This window comes from Eptesicus fuscus, chromosome 9 (assembly GCF_027574615.1).
Source record: "Eptesicus fuscus isolate TK198812 chromosome 9, DD_ASM_mEF_20220401, whole genome shotgun sequence".
Lineage (NCBI taxonomy): Eukaryota > Metazoa > Chordata > Mammalia > Chiroptera > Vespertilionidae > Eptesicus > Eptesicus fuscus.
This window is the reverse complement of record NC_072481.1, coordinates 53,638,405-53,657,945: the sequence shown is the minus strand read 5'-3', so window position 1 is coordinate 53,657,945 and position 19,541 is coordinate 53,638,405. Positions and strand designations below refer to the sequence as shown.

Genomic DNA, 19,541 nt, shown 5'->3' with positions numbered 1-19,541 from the left:
GTGGTTAGGGGCAATCAGGTAGGCAGGCCAGCAGTTAGGGGTGATCAGTTAGGCAGACAGCCCCTCGAAGGACTCTGCCCCCAAGCAAGTGGTTAGGGGCAATCAGGCAGGCAAGCAGAGTGGTTAGGGGTGATCAGATAGGCAGACCAGCAGTTAGGGGTGATCAGGTAAGCAGGCAAGTAGTTAGGGGTGATCAGGTAGGCAGAGCAGCAGTTAGGGGTGATCAGGTAGGCAGACGGCCCCTTGCAGGGCTGGCCCTGCCCCCAGCAACAAAAGAGGGAGGCCCAGGCCACCTTCGGCGACTTTGTGGCAGGTGTGTGGCTGGCCAGTGATCGCCTCACAGAGAGAGGCCCAGGCCAGCCAAGCCATCGCACCCCATGCCTGTCGCCTACAGAGGGAGGCCACTGGTGGCAGGGGAGGGGGGACAGTGCTGCACAGATGGCAAGCAGTGGCAGCGGTGGGGGTGGGGCCAGCTGCCTGCAGCCAGGGAAAGATAAGCCCCGATAGGCCCTGATCTCAGACCAGGCTTTGGGACTCTACCTGAGGGGTCCTGGATTGTGAGAGGATGAAGGCCGAGCTGAGAGACACGCCACCCCCAACCCCCCAGTGCACAAATTTTTGTGCACTGGGCCTCTAGTTATAAAATAATTAACAAGGGGATAAAGGCAGAGGGTGTCAATTCTTGTTCAGTGTGCTTGGGGGTGGAGGGCGGGGGAAGGAATGGAATAATAGTTGGATGTGCTCTCTAGTCACAGTACCGTAAAATGGCAGAGCAGTCACATCTAGAAGTTGATGTCCTGTGCCCAGGACTTCCTTGGGTGCACTCTCTTCCTGGGCTGGGTACTGCGGGTGTCATGAATCACATGAATCACGTGAATGCCCCATTCAAGTTTCTGTAATGAAGTCTTGTTAGTCACCACTAAGGAGTCCAAAAACCATAAAGGCAATTGGATTTTAAAATCTGTTGCAGCTTAGTTTCTCCAGACACTATCCTTTCAACTTTCTCTTTCCTAGTTTAATTTCACATCACAAATACTAATGTACAGGTGACAAAATTACTTTCTCAATAACTCAATTCTTTACTAGATGTATTTAGCATCTGATTCATATTTCTTTTTACAGGCATGATGTGGTATAAACGTAGTATCTCTAGGTGACTGTGAAAGAATTAAGTTAAAATAAGAACTCACTAATTACTTATTGGGGGCCTCCTATGCCATAGTCCTGGGATTGGGGGAAACAAAGATGAGTATGACCAATTTCAGCTCCCATGATTTCATAAACATGTAGGGCAGCAAACCTCTAGAGCAGGGTTCTCAAAGTGTGATCTCTGGACCAACAGCATAAGCCTCACCTGGCAACTTGATAGAAATGCAAATTCTTGAGCCCTACTGAATCAGAAACTGTGAGGTGAGACCCAGCAATCTGTGTTTAAATAAACTCTCTGGGTGATTCTGATGTATATGGAAGTTTGAGAACTCCTGGTGTGGGCATATTTTAATATGTTGCAGTAAATGCAACAATAGGAAATGTGTACATAGCAGAGATGCAAAAAAAATAAAAAATAAAAAAAATCTTAACTTTATTATTAGTAGAATTGAAGGGCCCAGAGAGGCTTCTTTCGTAGGAAGTAGAAGCGTCAGGAGCAGGTTTCTGAGCCACTCTGCAGAATATGGTGTCTCCTATGTAGGGCTCAGTAACTTTAGGGTGAGACCTTTCTAAGAGCCTTATGAAGACTTGGGAAAATTACTGGTAAAACTGATTAATTGCAAGCAGTGGTTTTTAATTTATTGGTAGGACTTTGGAGTGGTTTGGGGGGAGCAAAAAGGGGTCTCAAATTCAGATAGAATTGAAATGGACTGGAGATAGAATAAGTCTGCCTCATATGTATGAATTAGGATGTTTCAAGTCACAACTAAAAATACACTTTTTATTTAAAAGTATTACTGAGTTCACACTAGCCCTTTGTCATGTACTTTTTCAGTAGGTAACAGTGAGATAGAGGCATGGAATCTAGAGAGATGTTTAGATTCAAATGCTAACTTTCCCACTTACTGAATGATTTGGGGTAAATTACTGAACTTCTCTGAACCTTAATTTCTGCATCTAGAAACTAGTGATAATAATATTACCACCTCATGTGGTTGGTGAGAAATAGCACACTCAAGAGAATCAGGATAATGCCTGGGCATAGTAAGTGCCATACAATGATAGGTATTATGATGTTGCTAAAAATCAGTTTTATAAAGGCGTAGGGTACTTTTTTTCTTTCTTTCTTTTTTTCTTTTTTTTTTTTAGGCGTGGGGTACTTTTTAATAGATATAATAGAATGTATTTTTTCATGATAAAAAAGTGTCCCCAAGTTAAAAGGTGATCTAGACCATGATATTGTACTTATCTAATAGAAAAATGTGGTTTAGAACATGTTAGTCCAAAATCAGTTGCTTTCACTAATTTCTTTCCTTTTTCATTCCAGAGACCTTTCAGTTTATTTCCAAAAGGCACCATGGTTTCCCCTTCAGTCTCACCTTTTTCCTGAACGGGATGCAGGTGAACAGGTTGAGCTCCTGCTGTGAATATAAGCATCGGAAAGGTTCCAGACTTGGAGGCAAAGGAAGCTACTTTGGGTTTGTGTGTGTGGAGAGATCATCGCCTTGCTACAAGTATGGAAACAAATGTCTTTTGGGAAAGGGCACGTTTTGCTACATTTTCTTATGCTTTTACCCATACATTTCTCTGCACAATTTGTTGAGAAATATATCAGTGTAAATGAGCCTAAAATACCTAAGTTAAAGGTGGTTTAACTGTGTGTTGTACTAGACATTATAGGATATAAATTAGACTTCCAGATGTATAACAGGGATAAAAGCTGGTGGTGTTTTAAATCCTGTAACCCTCTCTATCTCCTTTCCTTACCGTGCGTTCAGTTCTGTTTCTGAAGTGAAAGAGAGAGGCTTTTTCTTTTCTTTCTTTTCTTTCTTTTTTTTTTCCTTCTTTTTCTCATTCCTCTTAGTAGCTGGTTTTGGGCTGAGCCCCAAAGCATGTGCAAGAATCTGGCTTCTAAGGTAGATTATTGTAGGTTATGCATTTTAGAGCTGTGACTACATTATTGTGTGGCCCAAGTATCATTCTTATGCCCCTAGTTTTAATCTCAGAAAATGCATAATAAAAGGTCAGCTTTGATTGTTGTTTATCCATGTTTGTATTGAATATTCTGTTTGAAATTGTGAGACTTGCTTCAACCTTTATTTTTTTCTTGGAAGTACTCATGGAGAATTGAGTCTTAGGCCAAGCTTAGAAAGCAGCAGTGAACCAAGCAAAGTACCCCTCCCTGCCATGGAGCCCATTCTAATGGGGGGAGGGGAAATAACATCCCAATAAATAAGTTAATATGTACCATATGGCAATAAGTGGGGGGTCAAAGGTCAGGGGGTAGGATTATTTTATATGTTATGGTCAGAAAGGCCTCTCTGAAGGGGCCAGAGAGACAGTGGAGCCAAGTCATTGGAGTCCGAAGATCAAAAACAGGGGCTTTGACTTTCATTCTGAGAATGATGTAAAGCTTCTGTGGTAAGTTTTGGGCAATGACCTGTCATGATTTGACAGAAGCTCCTCCTAAGGAGGTTGATGGAAGGGTGGAAACTACTCAATCTAGAGGAGAATGCTAGAAAGATAAGTGATTGAATCCTAAATATATTTTGAAGATAAAGTTTACAGAACTTATTGATGGATTGAATATAGGACATGAGATTAAAGAGCAAAGTAAATGATGATTGAAAAGGTTTTGGCTTGAACAACTGGGAAGATGTCCAGTTAACTGTACTATGATGGAGAAGACCGTGGGGCGGGGGGAGTGGGGACACGTTTGAAAGTGGAATGGAGGGATTTTGGTTTGGGGCAAATTAAGTTTAGGACATTTATTGGTTCCAATAATAGGTCCAAGCTAGAAATATGAATTTGAGAGTGGTTTGCATATAAATGACATTTAAATCATAAGATGAGATGAGATTGCTCAAGAATGGAATGCAAATAGAGAAGATACCTGAGTAATGAGCTCCACGTCACTCCAGCTCAAAAATGAGGGAGAGCAAAAGGCCTAAGAAGGAAAGCCAGGGATTAGAAAGGAATTTAGAGAGAGTGATGTCCTAGAAATGAACAAAATGTTTGAAAAGAAAGGCATGACCAAGAGCGCTGAATGTGTGGATAAATGAAGTAAATGGAGAATGAGGATTGAGCATGATCTGGTAAAGTGTTGGTTATTGTTGATCTTGGGACAAGTTACAGTGGAGGGTAGGAATGCAAGTTTGATTGGAGTGAGTTGAAGACATAATTGGAAAAGAGCTAAGGCCAGAGAGTATAGATACTGCAGACTTCCAATGAAAATCGAGAAATACCCCTAAGGAGACTGATTCACTTACAATATTGAATAATCTTTGTTTTTTATTGTCATGTTCATAATAATAATTTTAGTTATTTTAAGGGCTGTTCAATTTCTTAAAAATGAAATTAATTTTAGTTCATTTTAAAAGTAATGGTTGCTGGAACTTTTACTATGATAAAATAAAACAGTAGGTGATTCGAATACCAAATTGATTAGGAATTACCTGCTTACGGTTCGCAGGAAACAAGAAAAGCTCAGCAGTGGATACTTACAAAGTGTGGAGTTTAAACAGTTGTATTTATCCCACAACCATGGGAACTGTTCAAAAAGACGTGGTAGTTATTTTCAGTTACTAGAGCAAAACACCGGAAGAAGGATTGCCTAACCAAATAGAAGGCAGACAGCTTTGAGTTTAGTAATCAACACCTCAAAGTATACTCAGAAGTCAACTAGGTAGTCAGTGACGAGGAAAGCACAGATGTTACTCACTTTGTCCAATTCCCTTAAGCAGATGGGCGATAAAAAGTCTGTGCATGCGGTAGGGAGGCAAAAAAGCATCTACAGAGTCACAACATAAATGTAAAGTAATAGCATAGCAGAGGCTCCAAATCAATGGATTTGGTGTTGCCATGGATAAGGGAAGAACAGCTTAAACAGAAGGCAATGCAGGTAATCATATTCTGTGAAGATTCATGACACCTTTATTTTAAGGAAAGTAATGTGCTAAGTACATCATCATTGAAGTCAAGTATTTATAATGCTTACTATGGGTGAGGTAAGTGTATTCTTATCTCATTTTTTTTATAGCCTGATAGTTACTTTGAGTACTGAGCCTTTTAGTTTTATTTTATGGGGAGATATTCAAAAGATAAGTAACATAACTAAGTTTTCATATTTGCTTGTTGGGAGAATTAATTCTTATGCTATTCCTAGACTGGAGATGGCTGGAATTCAGTGAATTTTGAGTTTAAGAAATTGTCATTGGATGTGATTCACCTTGAGGCAATTTTCAAATTTTATTTTTATTTGTAGTCTTCCTGGACTGACAAGTCTTGACTGCATTCTGATCATTTTTTACCTACCCACTCTATTTGATTCAGTTCCCAGATAGCCATGTAACCTGTAGATAAAGGGACGTGTGTATTTCTAGAGAAGGACTGATAAGTGCCAGCCCCCTTTCCCAGGTCATGGATTGTCTTTAGAGTTTGGTGAAAACTTCTCCAGATTCTGTTAATTTCTGGTGGGGAGTGGGAATACTTTCCCTGGTGGTAAACCCAGCAGCGTAATGTTTGTCTGTGTGGCTAGTCATCTGAGAGGACTATGCCTGTTACCTAGCAATATTTTTGTACTTCAGTGTGAGGTCATGGGGTTTAACAGTCCTGAGCTGAAACCCAGCTCCGTCACTCACCTGCAGGGTGAGGTTGGGCATGTCATGGAACCTTTGAAGCCTCAAATTCCTCATTGAAAAGTAGTGATGATAGTTCTCAATTTATTGGTCTGTGGTGTAACAAACCTGGTAAAATAATGCATATCTAGGGTATATAGCAAAGAGCTTGGCACAGAGGGAGGGCTCTGTAATCTTATGATAACCATCATTTTATTAATGTATATGTTATCATTATTAGAATTTTTATTTTGATATTAACTTGAGAGATAGGAAAAAAACTATGGAAGAATTTACTCACATGACTTGTTGTAACTAATTTAAAAATTATTTTTAATGTCTCAATGCATGCAGATTATCTGCTTGATTCACCAGGTTTGACTCTGAATGACTTTATGACCTCTACAAACTATTGCCATCTTTAAAGAACAAAGCTTATTTCCAGTGAAATTCACCAAGGACTGTGGTACAGGTTTCAAAAGGCCATTCTAAATGCAATAATGACAATTCTATTAAAATAAGCATGAAGGTTCCTGAGGTGTTTATTTAAAGGGCACAACATGTGACTGTTTCTTAAAATATCAATCATATTTATTCAGAGTCAACCTGGTATGTCTTTTGTTGTTGTGTTGTTGGAATAATAAATTATCGTGGACTGAATGGCATCTTTTTCTGAATATTTTATCTCAGCTTTCCTGTGCTTGCAAACCTGGATGTTCTTTTGTCACATAATTCTCATTTAAGGACTTGAATTATATACAGTATGACTCTGTTATAAGGCCAAAATATGTTTTAAGGCACTAATTTTAGTTTGGGACGAAAGTTCTTAGTAGTTGTTTTCTTGTTTATTATTGTGGGTAAAGTTATTAAGAATTTGTTGTGCTCTTTATGAGATTTTAATATTAATAAAAAGAAAAGAATTTACTTTAGTTAACTACTGGTGTATACCTTACTAAAATATTTCTTATAATGTTTCTTACAAGAATAAGAGGTACGCGATTTAAAAGCTTTGCAGTTCCACTCTGCTATGTATAAAAGTTAATAAACATCCTATGTTAATATTTTTTATAGGTGCATTATTGCAATGGGCCTTGACAAAAAACCAACTTCGCCAAAACCTAGGAAACAAAAAAGTCTTGAGAAAAGAGAGGAACCAAAGGGCGAGGGGAAACTGAGGAAGGATAGAGCATACATCGTCCCAAGAAGGAATGAGATGGAGGGGAGCAAAACCTCTTCTTCAGTCTTTTTTTCAGCCGACGAAGAAAAAACCGGGGTTGAAGATGTAAGAACTGCTGTAGAAGAAATGGAACGTAAAGGAAAACAACATGTTTGGGAAGATGACCAGGAAAATATTTTTAAATACGGTAAGGTAACGGGTGACACAGGGTTCTGTTGTCGTTACTGCGGTTGCTCTTTTGCCTCAGTCTTTAAAATGTGATTATCGAAATTTGCAAAACTCTCCATTAAATGTTGTCACTGTTCTGGCATGTAGGTGATCCTATGACACGTGAGGACTCCCTGACCACCTTCCTCCACTGTTTCGTGTGGAGCCCCGTGTCACCTACTTTAGAGGCGGGCAGGCCTAACTCCGCAGGGGCTGCAGGTGCTTGAGGGAGAGAGGAGAGGAAGGGGAGTTTAGGGCTGCTGCGTACATGAGCCAGAGGCTCTAGTCTATTCAGTCCTGCAGAGAGAGACATGCTAACCAAACAGGATTTTGCCTATTAGTTTTTTTAGTATTTGGGGTTTTGTTTGTTTGTTAATTCTCACCCGAGGATATTTTTCCATTGATTATTTTTTAGAGAGAGTGAAAAGGAGGAAGGGGTAAAGGAAGGGAGGGAGAAAAAGAGGAAGAGAGAGAGAGAGAGAGAGAGAGAGAGAGAGAGAGAGAGAGAGAGATTGAGAAACATCGATGTGAGAGACACATTCATTGGTTGCCTCCTGCACCCACCCTGAGCAGGCTGGGGAACGAACCTGCAACCCAAGTACATGCCCTTGACTGGGAATCAAACCTGTGACCCTTCAGTCCACAGGCTGATGCTCTAACCATTGAGCACACTGACCATGGCTATTTTTTTGTTGTTGTTGAGTATTTGAATGCACAGTACTTGCCTTGGTGATAATGGTGATTATTGATGGCATCAGGTAGGCACAATCTATATGATTGTATGGAGGTAGAGTATTCCATAGCTAGAAACAGTTGCCATAGGCTTGGGGTCCTAGAGTCTACCTGTTCACCTTATTGTTTTCTTATTCTTCTCCTCCCTTCTTCTTTTCTCCTCTCCTTCACTCCCTGGCCTTTCCTACTCTCTCCTCTCCTCCGTCACTCTTCCTTCTCTTTCTTTTGCTCCTTCACTTCTTTCTCCTCCTCCTTCTTCCTCTTCTTTTTCTCCTCTCTCTCTCTCTCTCTCTCTCTCTCTCTCTCTCCCTGTCTCAACATACATAACTAAAGTAGTAGTAATAGGAACACTAAAAGGGCCAGGCAGTGAGCACTGAGCCAGGCACTTTACACACACTGTCATTTTATCCTCATCATTTCATGTGGTAGATATTATTATTATTATTTTTATTATATTATTATTATTATTATTATTATTGCCTTTGTTTTACAAGTTGGGAAACTGAGATTCAGACATAGTGAGAAAAAGTAGCAGAACTAGGATTCAAGCCGTAGGAGAAGAAAAACTTTTTCCCTTTACCCATCTTAGGTTCATTGGCTGGGTCCTTAAAAGTTAGACTGACCGAAGAGATTAACAAGGGGAAAACACAGAAATTTATTAGCATACACATCACACAAACATGTGGGAGCACTTGGACCTGAGTAACTCAAAGGAGTGGTTAGACATTGACTTTATATGACATAATAACAAAATGAGCAATATATTTTTAGTGAAGTGACAGGACAAAGGAAAAGGACTTTGAGTGTCCAGGGACAGCAAATTGTGGAAAGGCAATTATACGGGGAACTAATGGATAGATAAGGTCTAGTTTTACTGATGTTCGTTAGGTTGACTCCTCTGGTGTATAGCTGGGATAAAGTCTAGAAGTTGTCTTCTGTGATTAACTTCCATACTTCCTGCTAGAAAGGGAAGGACAACACCTTCACAAATGTATGTCTTGCTTTTAGGCAAATGGGGGTGTGGGTAGAGAGCTTTATTGTATCTGCTTCTTCCCAGTTGCCATTAGCCTACGCCAAAATTGTGTATTTCAGGGTGGCATATTCTGCTACTCTTCAACACCCAGGTTTGTCTAATTCCAAAGCCCAGACTTTCAAACACTATCCAACCTCCTATTCTGTGCAAGCTGTGCTTGACGTTACCTGGTTGTGGCTGATACATCAGAAATGAAGTTGCCTCAAAATCTCAGACACCTCTCATAGCAACATGTTTACTGATACATCTCCTAGGGCAATGGTCGGCAAACTTATTAGTCAACAAAGCCAAATATCAATAGTACAACGATTGAAATTTCTTTTGAGAGCCAAATTTTTTAAACTTAAACTTCTTCTAACGCCACTTCTTCAAAATAGACTCGCCCAGGCAGTGGTATTTTGTGGAAGAGCCACACGCAAGGGGCCAAAGAGCCGCATGTGGCTCGCGAGCCGCAGTTTGCCGACCACGGTCCTAGGGCAAAGGTAACTAAGGAGAAAAACAAATGGGACTACATCAAAATAAAAAGCTTCTGCACAGCAAAAGAAACTATCAACAAAAGGAAAAGAGAGCCTACTGTATGGGAGAACATATTGGCAATGATACATCTGATAACAGGTTAATATCCAAAATATATAAGGAATTTGTACAACTTAACAAAAAGAAGACAATCCAATTAAAAAATGGGCAAAGGACCTAAATAGACACTTCTCCAAAGTGTACATACAGATGGCCAAGAGACATATGAAAAAATTCTCAAAGTCATTGATCATCAGAGAGAAGCAAATTAAAACCACATTATGGAGTTTCCTCAAAAATTTAAATATGGAACTGCCATTTGAGCCAGTGATCCCACTGCCAGGACTATATATCCTAAGAAACCTGAAACACCAATCAGAAAGAATGTATGCACCCCTATATTCATAGGAGCACCATTACAATAGCTAAGACCTGGAAACAGCCCAAATACCCACCAGTAGATGAGTGGATAAAAAAGCTGTGGTACATTTACACCATGGAATACTATGCAGCAGTAAAAAAGAAGAATCTCTTACCCTTTGAGACAGCATGGAGGGACCTAGAGAGTATCATGCTAAGTGAAATAAGTCAATCAGAGAAAGACAAATATCACATGATCTCACTCATATGTGGAATCTAAGTAACAAAATAAACTGATGAATGGAGTGGATTCAGAGACATGGAAGCATGGAACAAGTGGGGAATCTCAGAGGGAAGGTGAGGAGGGTGGGAGGGTGGGTGGGAAGAGATCAACCAAAGACCTTGTATGCACATATGCATAACCCATGGACATAGGCAATAGGGTGCTGAAGGCCTGGGGAGGTGGGCGGGGGTGGGTTGGAGGGGGTCAATGGGGGAAGAAGGGGGACATATGTAATACTTCCAACAATAAAGAACTATGAAAGAAAGAAAGAAAGAAAGAAAGAAAGAAAGAAAGAAAGAAAGGAAGGAAGGAAGGAAGGAAGGAAGGAAGGAAGGAAGGAAGGAAGGAAGGAAGGAAGGAAGAAAGGAAGGAAGGAAGGAAGGAAGAAAGGAAGAAAGGAAGAAAGGAAGAAAGAAAGGAAGGAAGGAAGGAAGGAAGGAAGGAAGGAAGGAAGGAAGGAAGGAAGGAAGGAAGAACTGGAGCTGCCTGAGAATCCCCCTTATATGCAGAAGACAAAGCCTGGATTGCAGGAGCGAAGGCCTTGGGCTGGGGATGGCCTGTGAAGAGGCTGCATCAGGAAAAGGCGCATCCTCGGTATCTTCCTCACCGCTTCTTGTTGCTGCCCAAGGGTTTCAGTAATCCAAGGCAGTAATCCCAGGGCTGGCGGGACACTGGATTCTATGCTTGTTTGTTACTGAAATCATGTGACTATCTTCAAAAAGATTTCCCTTCTAACACTTTGGCCCAGTTACCTCTCTCTCTCCATGATCCCTTCTAGTCTTTATTGTTATCTTAGACTGAGAATTTAGAAATATCTATAGCAACATCAATAACAGAGAGATTCACAAATGGGATGTTTTCCCATTTGTTTTTAAATCTCAAGATCTGTAGGTTTATTATTAAAGCCATGTTCAGTTGAGGCTTTTCGGTTTCTTCCCTTATTCTCTCTCAAACCAACATGGCCAGTGCTGTGAGTAGCATAGTTGATGCCTAAAATACAGCTTTTCCAAGAATTTTTCTTCTGGGTTGGCTAGTTAATGGACTTTAATTGCCCATTTCCATTAAAAAAAAAAAAAAAAAGCAGCAGCAGCAGCAGCAGCAAGGCTTCAGCTCTCTGCAGAACAGTGGCTGATGGGAAGGGCACGAGAAGCTTGAGGAGGTCAGTGAGGGAGGGTTGCAGCTGGTTTGATGTTGACCTCGTGCTGACTCTCTTCCTCATTAGTGAGGATGGTAAACAACAAGCTAATTAAATTCTCAGGAAGCAGGAAGATGAGATGGGGGAGAAAACGAAATCATGAAAAGGAATCCAGAAAGCATACCACCAGTTCATTCATATTGAAAACACGGGAGTGGATGACACAGGAGGCACGCTTTGATCTGTAATGCTAAGAGAACGTGGTTCATAGAAGGCTGATATTTAGATGCGATGATAGTGGTGGGTAAAATAAAACCAAGGCAGCCTTACATTTCATACTTTGGGGAAAAACACAGAAGCTCCTGCAAAATAGAAGGCAGGGAGTTTTCGTGTGGTCACTGCATGTTCCTTCAATTTTCTGCTCTGCTTCAATAACATAACTGTAATTGTGTTCTAATTGTGGACATTTGTACATTGCTGGCTTTAATCAGGTGCTTCCCTCAAAGTGTATAGAGCACATACTGTGTGTGTAATTTCTCTTGTTCTGCAACCAACTCCCTCCATCCCCCAATCACAATCCCTATTACTACTAAATGCCTAATATTGAGTAGGCACCTACTGGCTGTGGCACTGTGCTAAGCATGTTCCAGGGCTGATTGCTTTTAGTACCACAGCTTTTTGAGGCAGATTGCTTAAGTCACACAGCTAGTGAGTGTTTGAACTGGGCTTGGACAGGTGACTGCCTGACTCAAAAACTCTCATCTTTCCCCATTGATGGAATTAATACTATCTAGTATTGTTGGTGGAATTACCTAATTCATGCAAGTGCTCTCTGGCCCCCTGCTTATCCTGTGACCAGGAGCAAATATCTGAAAAGTGATATATGTGTGTGTTTCTCCCTGTGTGTGCATTCTGTGGCTAGCCTAAACTCGTTTTATAAAGTTTTCCACAATCTCCAAATGCCTTTCTGCTCTCCTTTGATTCCATTCCACTCATTTTGTACTATTTCATATAATTAATCAAATCCTATATAAAAATCCATTGCAATGGAGACCAGTAATATTGAAACAAACAGTACTGAGGACTATGTATACAAACTTCTATGAGTACAGTAGCTCTTCTGTAAATATGTCTAATTTTCTCAACAAAACGTGGAGATTTATTGATGGTAAGTGTTGTGTTACTGTAATATGTTTTATCTTCCAGTGTTTTTCTCTTCCATATAAAGGCTTATTGATTGATAGCTAACTGGGCTAAGTGAAGAATTATTCTATTACTTGGCCTGAAAATTTAAATCAAAAGATTCATTTGTTTTTATTCTATTTCCTGTTTGCTTCGTGCAATATTAACCAAATTCTTCATCTTCTTGCGTGCTTTATAATTCTTACTGATAATAATTTTCACTTAATGTTCTTCATATTAAATCTCTTTCATGAAAATAATCTTGTGATGAATTCTCTTTGCTTTTATTTAAGTTTCTGATTTCACTTTTCCTCTTACATCTCCTTCATACAGTCTCTATTCTGCATTAACAGGGTTTTTATATATATATATATATATATACACATAGGGCTTGCATTTCTAAATTAAGTTTCTTTCATTGGACAGGGTGGATAACTCTCACACAATTACCGGAGAGGCCCCCACCACTGGAAAATAAATCAGTATACCTAATAACTAAAACATTCAAAATAGGGAAACCTTTACTTTCCCTATAATTTTCATCTTAAAGATAATTGTTTATTTGCCTAATTGATTCTGCACGAAATCCTTTTACTCTCTATCCTCAGCATGTTGTTACTCCAAGATTGTTAGTTTTTAGTGAAAGAAAAGGGGAACAATTAAATATGAAAGGTGAAAATTTCTAACCACAAGGGACAGCTGGAGTTCATATGATGTGACAATTTTTTTTTTCTGCTGCAGACTTGTTGCGCCGCTGCAGGGAATGAAGCAAATTAGTGGCTGGAAAAGTAATATTCTATGCTATATGAATTTTTACCCTTGGAATATAATTATTTAATTGATTGTAGGGATGAATAATGCATATGATTGCAGTCCCGGCCTAGGTATAGAATTCTTCATAATGCCTTTTCTTGAGGTCCATTTGGTTCTCAAAAAAAATGTGCTTTTCACAGTGTTACTTCTCAGGGCCTTTGGACTTGATTAATTACATTTTTCCACTTCACTATTCATTAACTTGATATCCAAATATTTTGAACATTTTTTATATGAAATATGACCTCACTGGATCTGCAAATTAACTTTCATTATTATGATCCTATTCTTTTCATTTTTAATTTATTTCTAATTTATTGTTTTCTATCAAGTTCTTCTCTTATCCATTTTGGTTATTGTTAGATGATGTCCTTTTGTAAATGAACTCTTATTAGGTTTCAGACTTGTCATTTGGAGCCTCATTTCTTTTGTGCTCTTCTATATATAACTGATTGCAATCTTGATCATTCACTGTTAGTTTTCCATGTTCACTAATTGTGTGAAATAAAAGTGAAGAAAGACCCCAAGAAAAGAAGATAATCGAGTCAAAGTTCTCATTAAAGTGAATTCAGTTAAGCCCTAACTGGTTGGGCTCAGTGGATAGAGCGTCGGCCTACAGACTGAAAGGTCCCAGGTTCGATTACTGGTCAAGGGCATGTACTTTGGTTTTGGGCACATCCCCAGTAGGAGGTGTGCAGGAGGCAGCTGATTGATGTTTCTCTCCCATCGATGTTTCTAACTCTCTATCCCTCTCCCTTCCTCTCTGTAAAAAATCAATAAAATATATTAAAAGTGAAATCAGTTAAGTATTAGGGATTCTATTTTCATTTTCATAGTGGAGAATTTTTTTTTCTCAGAATATGAAGAAGATTTTGAAGTAGACGAGGAGAAACAAGATGAGAAAGCTAATAAAGAAGGACAGGCTGATGATCAAATGAATGAAATGTTAAAGTCACCATCAGACGATGAAAAAGATAATTTAGACCCTGAAAAAGACAGTGAAACCTCATCACAGGAGGCACCAGATGCTGATGACAGTGTGAAAGATGAGAGTGATGGATGCTCTGATAGTGAATTGGAAGAAGATAAACAAGGCAAGTCGTTTAGTTTATCATATGACATAGACTGTTGAACAAGTGTGCATTCCAATTTTCTTCTTTATATTTAACTAGAGGCCCAATGCATGAAATTCACGCAAGAGTAGGCCTTCCTTCCCCTGGCTGCCAGCACCAGCTACCCTCTGGCACCCGGGACCCAGGCTTCCCTCGCAGCCCTGGCTTTGTCCAGAAGATCATCCGGTCTAATTAGCATATTATGCTTTTATTATTATAGATGAGATAATCTTCTTTTAAGGGAATGTTTAGAGCATGTTTTCCCAACCAGAGGGTGCTAATCAATCAGTCTTCTGTAGATATCCAAATTATGGAGTGACTCTTTAATCCTTCTTCTTTCCTTAGTTTGCTAAGATTTTTCAGCTGGATGTCAGGTAAAGCTTATAGTGACACATCTGCTGTTTATTTAGAAAATTATTTTTTTATCCTAAACTACCCCCCTTTATACAACACACACACATACACACACACCATTTTGTGGCTCTGGAAAAATGAACAGTAGCCTATACTCAATTAAATGAAAAGTTGAAGATTCCTGTCTTAGGTTCATGGTTTTTTTTTTTGTTTGTTTGTTTGTTTTCCTCAATTTACCTTGAACACGTGATAATGGCATATTAGTTTCATGGAAGGATTATTTCTCTTGGCAAAAGTGGCCTCCACACAATCTTCAAGCCTAAAATAACTCTGAATGGTCTCAGGGAAAACACAGATCTTTTCAATTAGAGAAAGAAACCCTCATCATATGAGACTATCTTAAATTTTTAAGACCCTTTTAAAGATTTTAATCCACTGAAATTATGTCCAATCAAAGAAGGAACCCATTTACTTTAGACTAAAGAATGAGGTCATATTATGATGAATTTTTGAGTTACTCTTCACTTTCCTCATTGTTTTCACCTCTCAAAATTTGTTCTAATAAAATCTCAAAAATTTGAATTTAAGGACTATATTAGGATAATATAAAGTAAGAGTAAACTAAGTAATCAAGTAATCACCCAAGCAAATCTTTATAGTTCTGCTCTCTTCAAGAAAATATTCAAGTAAGCCTATTCAAAAATTCCATGCACACATACACAAGATGATAAAGAACAGAAGTTAGAGTTAAAAAGAAGATAATTTTACTAGGAACAACAGATGAAATTATGACTGTGCTTGAACCAAAAATTTAATCCTAAACTTTCTGACAGTCAAAGTAAAGAGTAAGACATAATGTAAACATTTAGAATGGTGTTACCTATCAATAAACTTGAAAATAAAATTTACTCTAATTTTTATTACAGTTGAAAGAACCAGTCCAGATTAATGGTCAAACATTGAATGTTGTTTTATAAACAACATTTTGTAAAGTAGACCTTTTCTATAAATTCTCTTACTACTTACCTTTTAAGTTTCTACATGTGCCTAATATAAGTTGTTTTCTCAATTTGAATGTCAATATTGGGAAAGTATATAGTCCTGTCTGAAATAGAGAAAATTAAAGAATTCTATGGAAAAGTAGAGTCATCTGAATCAAACTTTAAAGCAACTATACAAATGACTTGAACCTGGAAAAGGATTGAAACTGTGTTTGCATATAGGTATAACTGGTTCAAAATACAGGACTCAATTTTTTAATTTCTTCAATAATGGTGGGAAATTAGCAAGTTTTGCTTTCATAAAGATTCAGTACATTCATTTAATATATGGTCATCTGATATTATTTTTGTGCTACATAATTAGCTTGATTTCTTGGATCAGACAGATTTTTTTTCTAAGATAATTTTTTTTTTTTTTTTTATGTTCTAACAGAGGGTGTAGGCAATACTTGGATCTTGGGAAAACTTAAGCCATTTAGACGTGTAATTACGGAATAACTGACAATGATATGTAAGCTTTAACACTGAATACTGCTTACATATAAATAATTGGAATTTTGTGTTTAGAAAGGCATTCTATAGTTATTATTTATTAAGATTATATTTTGTGCTTAAGCACTGTGCTAAATATTTTCAATGAATCATCTGATTTACCTCAAACAATAAGCAGGCACTTTCCTTTTATCTCTATTTTACAAATAAACTTGGAAATGGTGAGATTAAGTAACTCCCACAGTCAGAACTCACATTACCAACTGCAGAGCCTGAATTCTGGAAAATACAAATATAACGTTTCTCCGAATAAGAAAATCTCCCCTTACACAAAATTAAAGCAAATCCCCTCAATAAAGGGATTATATTTCCTTAAGAATAAACATTTTAGAGGCATTTATCTTGAGCTTTTTTAAAATCCTGTTCTCTAGTCTCTGTTTTTGTTCCTTTGTTAGTTTTGTTTTATTTTTAAACAGAGAAAATGGAGGTTTTTAAAATTTTACCCTAGTTCATGTTTCTCCTCTCTGGATAGACTTCCCAATCTATTCCCAGGCCTTTTGCTCAGTTCCAGCTCATACCCCTCCTCCTCTGACACATTTCTACTCCATTAACTTTCACTGAGGTCTTTACTTTATGAGACTCTATCATTCAGTAGTTTGGTTTATATTTATGTTTTTTTTTGTGTGTGTTAAATTTTGCTCAAGGTAATTATGCCAGTTCAGAATAAACAAATTATAGATATTGATAACATCTAAGTTAATTACCCAATGAAAGCTGTTATCTTGTTATTGCTCACAGAGGTGATTTCCTAAAAGATCTTTTGTAACTATTAAGCAAGTACAATTTTTTTAACATCAAGAACACTAAGTTACATTTGTTAGTGTCATAAAATCTACTTACATTTATGCTATATGATTATTATTGGAATTTTATTGAAAAAATTTGTATAAGCTTTGCTGCATTATATAGATATAGAATATAGAATATTTTAAATAGATCTGTAGTGAAACTATTAGAATGTATAAAATCTAGTCCGTAAGTGTTGAGGAATTTAAGAGCCAATAATTAAATTGGCCAATAATTTTGTTTTAATTTTCAATAATGATGTTTTTAAGCTATACTTTTAGAGCTCCTTTGTATCTTTGGTATATACATCAAAACTTTGACATTATTTTGAAATAAAATGTTTGTTAATCTTTCTTTCTTCCACCATCATGCTTGTTTATTTTTCCATCCCTTTGTTTTGATAACCTGACCCTATGCTATTTAAAAGCATGCCTTTTAGTGTGTGGAATATCAGAATTACAGATTTCATCCAGCAAACAAGTAGCATGTATTAAAAATGATAATGTCATGATAGATCCCTTGGAACACTCTACTGAAAAGCCAGACATCACTTCATCTTCAAAAGCGTAAGAGGCATATTGTGACCACTGAATCCCAGACACCAGTACATCCCTTTTATTGACATGATTAAGAATCTTGCTCTTAGTATTTGGATGTGTTTCATTTGAACCTGCCTGCACCTGTTCCCAGAGGGCAAACAATTGCCCAGGCTGTCACTCTTGTGACAAGTTGGCCCCATTTAAACTGCCAGCTAACAATTGCGCCGCCGGCCTTGATGAATACACCGTGCTGAACAGGATGTGAGTGATAGAGTGCTAGGGACTGAGAGCTGACTCAGAGAAGACCCTGCTTTAGGAATGATGTGTGAGACTTCCCATCGTTTATAAAGAAGGACAGCTTCTTTTTCTCTGCATTTGTGTTGGCAACCCCAGCTGCTAATTCACCAAATGAAAACATATTGTCGTAAATGAATGTTGTAAGGTTGAGGGGACAGTGTCATGATACTGAGAATATACTTTCATCCTTTTATGGACAGTTTGGATGATAGTGCCTATGAGTAACAGCTAAAGGCTAAGTAGCTCCTTATGAGAAAGATGTGAGAAGAGTGTGGGGAGACAGTGTTCGTTCCTAGAATACAAAGAGAAGAACTTAAAAATTAAAGCAAATATTTTCTACTAATAAAAAAAAATGATAACATTTCCCTTGTGCCATTTTCCAGTCTGTTGAAGAAATAGGCCATATAGAATTTTAAAATCCCAGAGTCACAAAAATATTCTGTTTACTTGACTTACAGACTGCAAGGATCTCTCTCTTCATTTCTTGGCCTATGGGCTTGAAGAGATGCATATGAGGAAAGGCTGCTCCTTCTATCTGATACTATACATGCTACGAAACCACACGCTGTGAACTTCAGTGTAACTTGTCTGCTGGTTGGGCCAGAAAATATTAAGGGAAGATTGTAGGAGGCCTTTTGGTCAAAGTCTATATGTGTGATTTTTGCATGATAGGTCAAACTTTAATTTTTCTTAATGGCAAAAAGTCATTAATTGCCGGGACTGACCAGCAGACCCTGAACAACGGATGAATGATTACTCTGACACGTGTTTCTGTGAAAGAGAGGCTAGGGGACTGCTTGGCTGTAGCCACCAAGTAGCTTCATTCGCTTGCCTCCTTAGGCTTTTACTGTAACAGCAGCTTGAACTAAAATGAACTAGTAGATACTACCAGCAGGGTAAGTAACCTTGAGAAAACGTATGTGTCCTCTAAGCAAGGATGTTTTGAAGTCTAAACATAAAGATTCCAGTAAAATACCCAGGGGCTTGGACTTGTTTGGAAAAATCAAGTCAGGGGCTGCCACCTTTGGCAAGGTCTCCCAGAGGCCTCCGACCTTTCAGAGAATCCTCCTTACAGACTTTCCCACCAAGTCCCGCACTTCCCCACACTTAATCTATATTTACTTTTCAGTTGTTGAAGTAGGAAGTCATGGTAAATATTTAATTTTTTATTTATTTTTAAAATATATTTTTATTGATTTTTTACAGAGAGGAAGGGAAAGGGATAGAGAGTTAGAAACATCCATGAGTGAGAAACATCTATCGGCTGCCTCCTGCACATTCCCTACTGGGGATGTGCCCGCAACCAAGGTGCATGCCCTTGACTGGAATCGAACCTGGGACCCTGAGTCTGCAGGCCGATGCTCTATCCACTGAGCCAAACCAGTTAGGGCCATGATAAATATTTAAATGAAGCAGCATCTTTTAGTTCACATAAAATACTTTCCATGAAGTATTTTTTTATAGCTTTGAGATTCAAAGCAAAGGCACTGCCCAGGCACCCAATAAAATCTTATGGAATGCCAGGCTGGTTGGCTAGATTAATGGATAAATGTAAAAAGACTTAGGCTGTAGCACAATGTGACACACGATTTTATTATATTCTCAGTATTTTAAGTGTTTGTTTTAATGTTTATAAAGTGAAATTAGAGGTAAAGATGAAGGAACTTTTATTCTTATTTTCTTTTTATTTCCTTCCT

The 19,541-nt window shown here is 38.2% G+C and overlaps 1 protein-coding gene across 1 annotated transcript in view; it reads left to right on the top strand.

Annotated features, from left to right (window-relative positions):
- ERICH3 (glutamate rich 3) overlaps positions 1 to 19,541 on the top strand; it is a 61,075-nt gene that overhangs the window by 22,142 nt on the left and 19,392 nt on the right. The window contains exons 4-6 of the mRNA XM_028142437.2: positions 2,477 to 2,663; positions 6,837 to 7,129; positions 14,061 to 14,297. Of these exons, the coding sequence (XP_027998238.2) occupies positions 2,477 to 2,663; positions 6,837 to 7,129; positions 14,061 to 14,297 (717 nt within the window). The remainder of the gene's footprint in view (positions 1 to 2,476; positions 2,664 to 6,836; positions 7,130 to 14,060; positions 14,298 to 19,541) is intronic.